Consider the following 14313-nt stretch of genomic DNA (forward strand, 5'->3'; position numbering starts at 1 on the left):
AAAAATGTTTTTAAAAAGTTTTTGCTTTGTCATTAAGGGTTATTGTGTGTAGATTGATGTGGAAAAAAATATATTTAATACATTTTAGAATAAGACTAATTTAACAAAATGTGGAAAAAGTAAGGTGGTCTGAATACTTTCCAAATATTTATGCAAATAAGTGGGATTATTATTTGTTTTTCAACGGGACAATGACCCAACACACCTCCAGGCTGTGTAAGGGCTATTTGACCAAGGAGAGTGATTGAGTGCAGCATCAGATGACCTGGCCTGGTCATATACTTATGTCATGTAATAAAATGCAAATTAATTACTTACAAATCATACAATGTGATTTTCTGGATTTTTGTTTTAGATTCCGTCTCTCACAGTTGAAGTGTACCTATGATAAAAAATTACACATGCTTTGTAAGTAGGAAAACTTGCAAAATCGCCAGTGTATCAAATACTTGTTCTCCCCACTTTATATATGGGTAAGAGTCAAGCTAGCTACATTTTCAGATATTACACGTTTCTAATTTTGTCAGAAAGTCATTTTCCTTTCAAGTTAAAGTCTACTGTCAGCTAGCTAGCTATCTTTTAGCTGGTTGGCTCGCTAGCTAATGGTGCGTAAATGATCTGTCTAGTAATATTATTCATATCTCAGAGACATTTGCTTTGGTAGTTAGAGCCTAATGTTAGCTAGATAACATTTAACCTTGTTGGTTGGCTACCTGCAGATTCATGCAGGGTAGTAACGTCATGAGTTGGGATTATGGTTAATTTATTAGCTAGCTAGGGTACATGTCTTAACAAAAGACTCCACTATGCAAGTAACCATTTCAATAGAATGTTCACGATGTCACTGTGACAACTGTTGATAGACATAGTTGGTAAATACAGTGGCTTGCGAAAGTATTCACCCCCTTAGCATTGTTCCTATTTTGTTGCCTTACAACCTGGAATTAAAATTGGGGTTTTGTATCATTTGATTTACACAACATGCCTACCACTTTGAAGATGCTAAATATGTTTTATTGTGAAACAAACAAGAAATAAGAGAAAAAAAACAGACAACTTGAGCGTGCATAACTATTCACCATACTTCACTGTAGGGATAGTGTTCTCAGGGTGATGAGATGTGTTGGGTTTGCTCCAGGCATAGCTTTTTCCTTCATGGTGTCGTGTCTTTACTATCATTAAATTGAAGACATAGTTTCATCAAAGATTCCCTGTAATTAGTATAACGCAATCAAAGTCATTAATAGTGTACCTGTAATTAACTAGGAAATAGGGCACCAAGGAAAGAATTCAGATTACAAAGTTATAATTTTCCCAATATAACCTTTCAGATATTTTCATATCTGATCAATAGTCTTCTGATAAATTATTTATTTATTTTACCTCACGTTAGTCTCATTCCAAACATCGTAAATTGTTGGTTATCTGCACGAACCCATTCTTCACTATGAGTCATCCATACATTAATTGTCTTAAATAATGTATTTATTACTGACTAAGTAATTCACAGAAATGCATTAACAAACAGTAAATATGGTTACATGAAATGATAGAATGTGCCCTAGTGGGCTGAACCGGCATGGCAGCTTGTTAGACAAAGGGATAATAGGGTAGTCGACTAAGAAGTCATTACAGAGTTAATAATTATAACAATTGAAATGCTAATCCTTACACATGAGCGCTCACTCAGTCGGGAACAATTGCAATCAATATATATATTTAGGCTCAGTGTGTCGTCTTGATCGCTGGTGAAAAGTTAATTTCTTTTGCAGAATTGTCTGGGGGGTTGTGGTTAGAGGGGATTGTTCAGAGTGACATTCGTTATAGAATGCATGTTTCGGCGGTTGTCGTTCTTCGCGTTCAATGATGCCGAATTCCTAGCTGCAGACTAGTAATTAGTATCAAAGACTTGTTCTCACTCTGTCGGTATCGATAGTCTAAGAGTTTAACCACATGGTATGGTTGAAAGATTCAGCAGTGGTCTGCAACCTTTAGTCCCCCTCCTAATGGAGAAAAACTTGATCTACTGATGATTTCTCAAAGTTGGGCTTTATTCAGAAAGGCAGAAAAGGGCTGTCCCAGGATGTCTGACCCTAACTGTGCTCTGCAGCGGTCCTCTGATTTAGTTCAAATCAAAAGGGAATTGTATTTTTCTTCATTAAACAGTCCACAATCATATTACACCACTATTAAAACAGTATCAAACTCACTCATTCATCTTATACAACAATTAGATATGAGGTTTACATCTGAGGCTATTATATAAACAGTGTTATGGTAATGTGGCCACACCGTCTCTCGTGAGCTTCCCAAGTTGTGACAAACGCACCAGTTCGTAGCTGGATTCTTCACCGATCTTTTACACTTTCTCTGGAACATGAAATTTGTTCGAACCTCACGTTCTGTGAGGTGGAAGGATTTCCTTTGTCTCCATGAAAACTACTCTCTTTAACTGTGTGTCCATGAGGCAGGGTCTTCCTTAGGAATTTACAACCTCACTCTGCCCACAGTAGTCTGGTTGTAGAAGCAGAGAGCGGGGGATGGTGCTCGCTGTACTCAAAGAGGGCAACATCATGACAATGGTCAATAATCTCAATCTGACCAGAGTACCTTCTTCCATATGTTTGAGGAGTCTCCCACATGCCTTTTGGCAAAAACCAAACGCGTTTGCCTCTTTCAGCAATGGCTTTTTTCTGTCCACTCTTCCATAAAGTCCAGCTCTTTGGAGTGTACGGCTTAAAGTGGTCCTATGGACAGATACTCCAATGTCCACTATGGAGCTTTACAGCTCCTTCAGGGTTATCCTTGGTCTCTTTGTTCCCTCTCTGATTAATGCCCTCCTTGCCTGGTCCATAGTTTTGGTGGGCGGCCCTCTCATGGCAGGATTGATGTGGAGCCATATTCTTTCCATTTTTTAATAATGGATTTCATGGTGCTCCGTGAGACGATCAAAGATTCAGATATTTTTTTATAACCCAACCCTGGTCTGTACTGTTCCACAACTTTGTCCCTGACCTGTTTGGAGAGCTCCTTGGTCTTCATGGTGCCGCTTGCTTGATGGTGCCCCTTGCTTAGTGGTGTTGCAGACTCTGGGGCCTTTCAGAACAGGTGTATATATACTGAGTTCAGGTGACACTTAGATTGCACACAGGTGGACTTCATTTAACTAATTATGTGACTTCTAAAGGTAATTGGTGGCACCAGATCTTATTTAGGGGCTTCATCGCAAAGGGGGTGAATATATATGCACGCACCACTTTTCCGTTTTTTCGTTTGTAATTTTATTCATTCCACTTCACCAATTTTGACTAATTTGTGTATGTCCATTACATGAAATCCGAAAGAAAATCAATTTAAATTACTTTCCCATTGTTCCGCAACTGCAATGTATGATATACCATTTTCTATCTCTGAGTCTCTACTTTTATCCAATCTAAAAAACACAATTTCAAATGTTGCTACATAAGACCGAATCGAGCTGGTCGGTCACATATGGGTATACGAGGACATCTTCTAGTCACTGGGGTTTTCATTGTCGGTCACACAAGCTATCATAAATGTGTCCCCCTTCACCTTTTCTATGCAAAAAAAAACACACCTAGAGATTTTTTTGCACTAGCATACAAAGCTATGTGAAATATTTGATGCAGGTATTTTCTTTGCAACACATATTGTCATGGACTATAAAAAAAATATAATTATATTAGCTATGCATCTGTGTACCAGCATTTTGTAACCCTTTGTTAGCTAGCTAGATGGGGCAGTCCAGTCCCAAAGACGCTGTCCATTCTGCATGCCTTCTTGTCTTTGATACAATGTGTTGTCATGCATTTGTGCATGCACACTGGTAACTGTCATAGCTAACTTAGCTAGATCATCAACCAGTATTTTCTTTGCTATTCCTACACGGCACTTTTTAAAGGCTTGAATCTCATAGGGACCTCACTTTCACCAATGGTCATCTAGCTAGCGACGTAGCCAGCAAGGTTGGATCGGTTCCCATTGGACAGCAGCTAGCTAGGTGGACTAGCTAATGCTAGATAGCTAGCTAACGTGAGCTGATTATCATGTAGCAGCCTATGCTGACTAGTTGCTAGCATGCTAATATTAGCTAGCTAAATTTGATACACCATATTCGTGGGTCTGCAAAAATAAAGCAAATGGTACTGAACTCATGACAAAATCATGTTTCAATATTGTAGTGGCTATTTTTTTGGTTGTTTCTTTCTTGCTCAGTGACATGGGAATATATCATATTTTGGCATTTAACTACAGGTATGTATCTAAAAAGATTTTGACATGCGAAGTCACAAATTCCCTGTGAGATACTTAGAGAATCTATGCAGTCATGGGTTCGGAGCATCAGAAATAAAATATCCAGTACATATTAGAAGCCAGAGAAACTTAAACGTTTCTCATATGTCACATGCAGTTATCTAAGTAATTTTACAGACTTTATCATTGGTAATATGCATAACAAAAAGATTGTGATTCCACACAACAGAACATTTTAACTGGAACAACACTCTCAGTAATGGTTGAACAAATATAATTTTGTGAAATTTGAACTACAAGGTTCTATCTGAAAAAATATTATTCAGATATTTGGCTTTAAAGTTCCGAACTCTCAATGGTTTGAATGATGTCAGCAATTTATATTGTAATCTTGTTTAGCATGAATTGGTGTATATGCAAACCACGGCCCAAAATATTGTAATGAGCCTCTGCGTCTACATTATGAAGTAGCTGGGCTTAGTGTGGGTTAGCCTGTGCAGGTCTTGGTGTGGCCTGGCCCATGTTGGGCTGCTGTCAGCTAGCCTATGTTGGACTGGTGTAGGCTACCCTGTGTTTGGCTGCTGTGGGCTTAGTGTAGGCTTTGTGTTTGCTATCCCCTGTACATCTAGCCCACATTGAGCCAATGGGATCATGTTTTCTGGGTGGATCATATCCTTTGATTTCGTTTTAGCTCACACACAAACATACGTGACTGTTTGTACATACATTTGGCACCACAATGATGAGCATGCAGGCCGTTCCAGCCAGCAGCAGAGCTGGGGCACATGTCCTCTTCCTGCCCACCCGGTCCATCGCATAACAGCCAATCAGGTAGGAAGGGAACTCCACTGCACCTAGAAACAGCCAATCACAGAACATGTCAGGGCAAGGCAGCAGGCATTGCTGGCATGGGGACATTATGTGTGGTGACATCTGGTACTGGGCCAGCTGTGGCTGTTATTTTTTAAATGTTTATTTTTATTTCACCTTTATTTAACCAGGTAGGCTAGTTGAGAACAAGTTCTCATTTACAACTGCGACCTGGCCAAGATAAAGCATAGCAGTGTGAACAGACAGCAACATAGAGTTACACATGGAGTAAACAATAAACAAGTCAATAACACAATTATTTTAAAGAGTCTATATACATTGTGTGCAAAAGGCATGGGGAGGTAGGCGAATAATTACAATTTAGTAGATTAACACTGGAGTGATACATGATCAGATGGTCATGTGCAGGTAGAGATACTGGTGTGCAAAAGAGCAAAAAAGTAAATAAGGAACACTTATGTAAGAATGCTATTCATTGACTACAGCTCAGTGTTCAACACCATAGTACCCTCAAAGCTCATCACCAAGCTAAGGATCCTGGGACTAAACACCTCCCTCTGCAACTGGATCCTGGACTTCCTGACGAGCCACCCCGGTGGTGAGGGTAGGTATAGCAACACATCTGCCACACTGATCCTCAACGCTGGAGCTCCACAGGGGTGCGTGCTCAGTCCCCTCCTGTACTCCCTGTTCTCCCACAAATGCATGGCCAGGCACGACTCCAACACCATCATTAAGTTTGCAGACGACACAACAGTGGTAGGCCTGATCACCGACAATGACAAGACAGTCTATAGGGAGGAGGTCAGAGACTTGGCCGGGTGGCGTAACCAAGAATAAGGAGATGATTGTGGACTACAGGAAAAGGAGGACCGGGCACGCCCCCATTCTCATCGATAGGGGCTGTAGTGGAGCAGGTTGAGAGCTTCAAATTCCTTGGTGTCCACATCAACAACAAACTAGAATGGTCCAAACACACCAAGACAGTTGTGAAGAGGGCACAACAAAGCATATTCTCCCTCCGGAAAATAAAAAGATTTGGCATGGGTCCTGAGATCCTCAAAAGGTTCTAAAGCTGCAACATCGAGAGCATCCTGACTTGTTGCATCACTGCCTGGTATGGCAATTTCTCGGCCTCTGACCGCAAGGCACTACAGAGGGTAGTGCGTACTGCTCAGTACATCGCTGGGGCCAAGCTTCCTGCCATCCAGGACCTGGAGGAAAGCACTAAAAATTGTCAAAGACTCTAGCCACCCTAGTCAAAGACCACTCTCTCTGCTACCGCACGGCAAGCGGTACCGGAGCGCCAGGTCTAGGTCCAAGAGGTTTCTAAACAGCTTCTAACCCCAAGCCATAAGACTCCTGAACATCTAATCAAATGGCTCCCCGGACAATTTGCATTGCACCCCCCCCCTTGTCTTTACGCTGCTCCTACTCTGTTATCAATTATCAATGCAGAGTCACTTTAGTGGTCCTGTGTGGCTCAGTCGGTAGAGCATGGTGCTTGCAACGCCAAGCGTCGTGGGTTCGATTCCCGCTGGGACCACCCATATGTAAAAGTAGTGGCCCCAGCTGACTTGTAAGTCGCTTTGGACAAAAGCGTCTGCTAAATGGGATATATAATAACTCTACGTACTACATCAATTACCTCAACTAACCGGTGCCCCCTCACTATTGTTATTTTATTGCTGCTCTTTAATTATTTGTTTTATTTGTATTATATTTTTCTCAAAACTGCATTGTTGGTAAGTCGGTCATACCAGAATTTTGAGGACAATTTAGGCATCAACACTTTTGAAAAATTAACCCTTTATCGTTTTCTGTTATGTATTTAGGTTAAACAGGTAATAAACAGGTAATAACCATCATAAACCATCAAAAAACCATCAAATAAAATGTGACAAATTTACAGGACCACAGGAATGTTGTTTAATAATATTTTATATATCTTTTCGAAGAAGGATCAACAGGATGAGTAGAAATTATAAAAAAATAAACATGTCAACAAGACCACAAGCTGGATCTGATCAAATATTCAATGGACAAACATAAAAAAATTGTCATTTTACAGTAGTCCGACAACCTGGAATTAAAATGAAAGAGCATATCAAAAATAGTCATGAACTGATCAATATTATAGAAAGCTGACGATGTAATGTTCAGATTTTTAGTGGCTGGCCAGAGTATCCCATTCCTCACTTGCAATGGCCATGTGGGGTCAGGAATGAGGGTTGGCACATCGTCAAAGTGACACCAAAGGAGATAGTTTTTTTCCGGCTGTTGAAGGATGGTTCACCCACTCTATGAATACATTTCACCTGGCAGTGGGTCTTTTTCACCTCTTGGTTTGATCCCTGGGTAGATGGTGTGGTCGCACACCAGGGCACACCAAATCCCCACTACACTTGTTCTGGTGTGCTGTGTATGGGGTCTTCTGTGTGGTCATCTGTGGGATTAAAGTTGAAGCACTTTGTTTTTTGGCAATCACACTCCAGATTCTCTGTTGCAGAACGCATGCAGCTGACGTCGCGGTAGAACATTTTCCCAAGTGGAGCCTCATTGTGGACGGTACGGCTGGAAGGTCAGCTAGCATTTCTTTCACTGCATCCTCCATAGCTTGCTCCTGAATGTAAAACAATTTCACCTTTGATTGTCCCTCACTCAGAGCTTGATACAGAGACAATGCCATGGGGATATCAACTCCTTGGCTGACAAGTCGGCCCTCCTCCTCAATGTGCCACCCACACCAACTGGGGCACCTTTGCCCTGACTGGCTTCGAAGTACTTCCAGGTTCCTCTTGTAAACCCCTTCCTGAAAATGTCAGTACAAAAGAGGTAAAAAATTACCATGTTGCTTCTACTGTGTGCAGAGACCGTCGCTAGAAAAATGGATGGTTGTCACATCCAGGCAACTCTCAAAAAAGTATTCCTGTTTTGCTTGTTATTTTGGCATTAATACGTATCACATATCAGTTTGCAAACAATGTAAAAAAAAAATTGAGTACCCTGTTAAGACTCGGGACAATACTGCCCCCTTTGGATGAATTGCGTGCCCATAGTAAACTGAAAGAAAATCTGTCCAAAATTGCTAATATATGCATATAATAATTATTATTGAATAGAAAACACTCTAAAGCTTCTAAAACCGTTTGAATTATGTCTGTATGTATAGCAGAACTCACAGGGCAGCCAATCTCCCAAACTATTTTTCTCATCAGGAAAGTTGGGCCAACTTTGACGTCATCGCCCCCGCCCTTCCCAACCAGCTATGGATCTGGAATCAGTTTCTATGTCTTCCGCTAGATGTCTTCTTTCAATAGAGTGCAATCATTGTGCAAATCCCGCAAGCTTTGACCCTTAGGCAGGCAAAATACTGGGTGTCGCGAGAAAATACATGCACCTCCCGGCGCGAGTTGCGCTCAGAGCGCCCTTTGTTCCATGGAGCACTAGATGATGTCAGTTTGTCTGTTCGATTTGAGAATTGTTTTGTACGTTAATAACATCCTAAAGCTTGATTCTGCACTTAGCTTGACCAGTTTAGTCGACATATAATATGTAATTTTGAAGTTTTGATGCACAACCCCTCGAGACCAAAGTTTGCTAACAGAAAGACACACGACTTGAAACCAAATGCTGTTTTGGGTAAGTATGACTCCTTACACTACATTCTGATCGAAGACCATCAAAGGTAAGGGAATATTTATGTTGTAATTTTGTGTTTCTGTTGACTCCAACATAGCGGAGAAATATTGCTTACGTCTGAGCGCCGTCTCAGATTATTGAATAGTGAGCGATTTCTGTAACGTGAAAAAGAAATGTGACAAAGCGATTGCATTAAGAAGCAGTGTATCTTTCTAACTATATGTATAACATGTATATTTAGTCAAAGTTTATGATGTGTATTGCTGTTATCTGGCGTTATCTGGCGGAGTTATCTATAATTTCTCCTGACATTTTTGTAGCATTTTTTGAACATGGCGTCAATGTAAACGGAGATTTATGGATATAAATTGCATATTATTGAAAAAAACATAAATGTACTGTGTAACATGTCATATTACTGTCATCTGATGAAGATTTTCAAAAGGTTAGTGAATGATTTTTATTTTAATCCTGCGTTTGTGATTGCATCTTTTGTTCTACAAAATGGCTGCATATCGTCTGTGTCTTTGTGGTGGTTTGACATAAATATGTGCTATGTTTTCGCCGTAAAACATTTTAGAAATCTGACTCGCTGGGTAGATGAAAAAGGTGTGTATCTTTCATTTGAGCTATTGGACTTGTTAATGTGTGGAGGTTAAATATTTCTAAGAATATTTTTGCATTCCATGCGCCACCGTTCCCCTGAACAGAAAACTGAGCCAATCACGGCACAATGAGGGAACATTACCAACCCCTACGCTTCGTATTTTCCACTGGCTGTCCCACCACCACAGAAAGCATTGAGCTAGGCTGTAACACCTACATTTTGGGGCTGCCCTCAAGAAAGCGAAAAAGAGACCATGTTTGTATGCTGCTTTATAAAAACCTGTCCCCTCGGGGAGGTGGCGTCACCGCAAAGTCTATGGGTAGAGCTTGAAAAGTCAATCCCCTTGGGTGCTGCCATAGACTGCCAAGGTCATTGGCCAAAATATACAGTGCCTTGGGAAAGTATTCGGCCCCCTTGAACTTTGCGACCTTTTGCCACATTTCAGGCTTCAAACATAAAGATATAAAACTGTATTTTGTGAAGAATCAACAACAAGTGGGACACAATCATGAAGTGGAATGACATTTATTGGATATTTCAAACTTATTTAACAAATCAAAAACTGAAAAATTGGGCGTGCAAAATTATTTAGCCCCTTTGCTTTCAGTGCAGCAAACTCTTCCATTTATATTCCCATTCCCAGCCATTGTAATCAGAGGTGAGCTGAAAAGAAAAAGTTCTGGATGGATTTTCCTCAGGTTTTCGCCTGCCATATCAGTTCTGTTATACTCACAGACATTATTTTAACAGTTTTGGAAACTTTAGAGTGTATTAAATCCAATCTAAAGTTATGCATACCCTAGCTTCTGGGCCTGAGTAACAGGCAGTTTATTTGGACACCTCATTCATCCAAACATCCGAAAACTGCCCCCTAGCCCAAGGAAGGTAACTGGTAACTAACGGATTACATTTAGAAAGTAACCTTTTGAACCCTGTATACTTCCTCCAAGACATATGATAAATTAGATCATCCAAAAAAGTAGTTGAAAAGTAGCTAATATGGTAAAGTTGTCCGTGATGACATTCAAACTTAAAACTTTTGGGGTGCTAGACGTTCCCATTATATGCCAACCCATCTTCCCCGACCAAACACTTTTTTGCCTTAGGTTTGGGTAGGTTACTTTCTAAATGTAATCCATTAGTTACTAGTTACCTGTTCAAATTGTAACCAGTAACCTGTAACCCGGGGGATTTGGTTCCACAAGAGCATTAGTGAGATCGGGCACTACTATTGTGCGATAGTCCTGGCTCGCAGTCGGTGTTCCAATTCATTCCAAAGGTGTTTGATGGATGGCAGAAATTGTTAAATCATTAGACCTCTCACAAAAGCTGTCAGTCATATGAAAGTCACATTTAAGGGGCCTCCTGAGTGGCGCAGCGGTCTAAGCACACTGCATAGCAGTGCTTGAGGTGTTACTACAGACCCGGGTTTGATCCTAGGCTGTGTCACACCCGCCTATGACCGGGAGTACCATAGGGTGGTGCATAATTTTCCCAGTGTTGTTTGGTTTGGCCAGGGGGGGGCTTTACTTGGCTTATCGCTCTCTTGTGGTGGGCTGGGTTCCTGCAGGCTGACCTTGGTGGCCAGTTGAATGGTGTTTCGTGCAGCTGGTTTCCGGGTTAAGCGGGCGGGTGTCTCAATGTCAACAGTGAAGAGGTGACTCAGTGATGCTTGGCTCACCTCACTCTAGCGACTCCTTGTGGCGGGCCGGGCATCTGCAGGCTGACCTTGGTCATCAGTTGAATGGTGTTTCCTCCGATACATTGGTGCAGCTGGCTTCTGTGTTAAAAAGCGCTTTTTGGCAGGTAATGTTTCGGAGGACGCATGACTTCAATTAGGGGAGGTAGGGTAAGGGGAAAAAAATATTACACACACACCCTATGGGGGATTGAAAATTATGCAAACAATTACATTGATGGAAGCTACAATCTGCCCTATTAAAGCTACCCCCTCGGTGGGGTTGAGGTTAGGGCTCTGTGCAGGGCAGTCAAATTCTTCCATCTCAACAAACTATTTCTGTATGGACATTGCTTTGTGCATGGGGGCATTCTCATGGTGAACCAGGAAAGGGCTTTCCCCAAACTGTACCCACAAAGTTGGAAGCACAGAATCATCTAGAATGTCATCGTAAAATAAATTCAAATCAAATTTTATTGGTCACGTACACATATTTAGCAGATGTCTGCTGTAGCGTTAAGATTTCCCTTCACTGAAACTGAGGGGCCTAGGCATCCTATGAAGGTGCAACATTGAAAGTCACTGAGTTCTTCAGTAAGGCCATTCTACTGCCAGTGTTTGTCTATGGAGATTGCATGGCAGTGTGCTCGATTTTATACACCTGTCAGCAACGGGTGTGGCTGAAATAGCCAAATCCACTGATTCGAAGGTGTGTCCACATACACTATATACACAAATGTATCATACTAAATGGAGTGTCTGAATAATGCTAAATGCTCTGAGACCAATTTTCTATAATAAGCACACATACCCATAGTAAATACAGTACACATGCACACACAAACCAACCCCCATCCCCCTCTCACCAGCCAGGAAGAGGTTGATGTATTGGTTGCCACCCAGGTTGACGGAGCCCAGGGAGAAGACGTAGTAGCCCAGACTGCCAATGAACCACACTGCCCACACTGTCACTGTCCTCCAGGTCATCCTCCATGTCCCAAACAGGTCCAGGATGCTCAGCTTTCTTTCGGGCTCCGCTGGCTGGGCTCTTCCCGGTACCACCTCCTTTTCCAGCAGAGCCTCCTTGGGTTCCAGGAGGTCCTCGGCCCTCAGGCGGCCAGGCTCCAGGCCGTTGAAGCGGGCTATGGAATCCAACAGGACCTGGGTCTCCTGGAGCCTCCCCTTAGCCATCAGGTAGAAGGGTGTCTCTGGAAACTTCCAGCAGAAGAAGAGAAAGGGCGAGGTGCAGGTGGAGAGGATGATCTGGTAGATCCACCAGGTACGCACTAGGTAGCCCGTGATCGCCACCATCATGACGCCTGCGGCGAAGGCGGCGTGCACGTGCATGGAGGTCCACGTGCGTACCTTGTTGCCGGTGAACTCGGTCACGTACACAAACACCACCACAAGGTAGCCGCTGGACACCTACCGAGAGAGAGGGAGGGAACATTACAATTAGATCAAAAAAGGGGACACAACGTAAGACCAGAGTTTCAAATGCTGATCACACACACACACACACACACACACACACACACACACACACACACACACACACACACACACACACCTCGCATTACTGTTGATGCAGAAAGTTAATCTAAGGCCTGAAAACAAGTCTCATATATCTTATCTACTTATCCTGGATTTAGTAAATGGACCGTGTGAGCAGACTGTGGTTAGAATATACTGTAGATCAAACCTTATCTTCAGAGAATTACCCAGATACTAGCCCAGGCTAGCCTTATCAACATTCTCTAAGGCTGACTGCTTTGCATCCAGATGGAGAGAGGAAGACACTCATACAGTTCACAGACCTTTACACATGCAGTAAATATTTGCACAGTCACATAGCAAGGACATTTATTTTGGTTATGATTTTTGTTTTCGAGGAAGGTACTTTAAACCATCTTACATGTAGCACTTCCATGAGCTATCCTGCTGATGGTCACATCTTCCTCAGCTATTCTTTAAACATAAGCCACACCCTCTACTGACAGGGCTGGCCCACAGAGAGGCAGTTCACAGGAAGGCCAAAAATATCATTAAGGACATCAACCACCCGCTCCACGGCCTGTTCACCCTGATATCATCCAGAACGCAAGGTCAGTACAGGTGCATCAAAGCTGGGACAGAATGACTGAAATACAGCTTTATCTCAAGGTCAAGGACTTCCAGCGCCGACAGAGATGGACGCCTCGCTTCGCGTTCCTAGGAAACTATGCAGATGGTTAAATAGCCTTCACTAGCCAGCCTCCACCCAGTACCCTGCCCTGAACTTAGTCACTGTCACTAGCCGGCTACCACCCGGTTACTCAACCCTGCACCTTAGAAGCTGCAACCTTATGTAAAGTGCATTTGGAGAGTATTCAGAACTCCAAGTGGGCTGTCATGTGTCTTTTACTGAGGAGTGGCTTCCGTCTAGCCACTCTGCCATAAAGGCCTGATTGGTGGAGTGCTGCAGAGATGGTTGTCTTTCTGGAAGATTCTACCATCTCCACAGACTAACTCTGGAGCCATGTCAGAGTGACCATTGGGTTCTTTGTCACCTCCCTGACCAACGCCCTTCTCCCCTGATTGCTCAGTTTGGCCGGGCGACCATCTCTAGGAAGAGTCTTGGTGTTTCCAAACTTCTTCCATTTAAGAATGATGGAGGCCGCTATGTTCTTGGGGACCTTCAATGCTGAATACATTTTTTGGCACCCACCTGTTATTGTAATGGTGAGAGTTTGCCAACCATCATTAACCTCATAGTCATTGTTGATTTAAAATCCAAATATTGAAGTTTAGAGCTAGAAGAAGAAAAAATGCTTCACTGTCCCAATACTTACAAAGGGCATCGTACATTTGACCTTAGTGAAAAGGAACAACTGTAGGACTTCTGCTCAGGGCAGAGGTGGAAGAGAGAAATTTAAGATGTAAAGAGAGAGAGAGAGAGAGAGAGAGAGAGAGAGAGAGAGAGAGGCACACATAGCCTACTATGGAAGCAGTTTACAGTTTATAGCCTCTAGTATGACCTGGTATTCCTTTTAGGCAAATAATCTAATACTAACAAATACTTATACTGGATGAATACAAACTAATGTATATAACTGCTACCAAAATCAAATCAAATCAAATTTATTTATATAGCCCTTCGTACATCAGCTGATATCTCAAAGTGCTGTACAGAAACCCAGCCTAAAACCCCAAACAGCAAGCAATGCAGGTGTAGAAGCAGCAACTTGAGATATGCATAAATAACCCACAACTTTTGCATACAACATACAATTACTGTATT

At 42.2% G+C, this 14313-nt stretch overlaps 1 protein-coding gene across 1 annotated transcript in view; it reads right to left on the reverse strand.

Annotated features, from left to right (window-relative positions):
- slc22a16 (solute carrier family 22 member 16) overlaps window positions 1-14313 on the reverse strand; it is a 72219-nt gene that overhangs the window by 26071 nt on the left and 31835 nt on the right. The window contains exons 4-5 of the mRNA XM_064924833.1: window positions 11900-12458; window positions 5002-5129 (exon numbers count right to left, since the gene is read on the reverse strand). Of these exons, the coding sequence (XP_064780905.1) occupies window positions 5002-5129; window positions 11900-12458 (687 nt within the window). The remainder of the gene's footprint in view (window positions 1-5001; window positions 5130-11899; window positions 12459-14313) is intronic.

Source organism: Oncorhynchus masou, chromosome 19 (assembly GCF_036934945.1).
Source record: "Oncorhynchus masou masou isolate Uvic2021 chromosome 19, UVic_Omas_1.1, whole genome shotgun sequence".
Classification (NCBI taxonomy): Eukaryota; Metazoa; Chordata; class Actinopteri; order Salmoniformes; family Salmonidae; genus Oncorhynchus; species Oncorhynchus masou.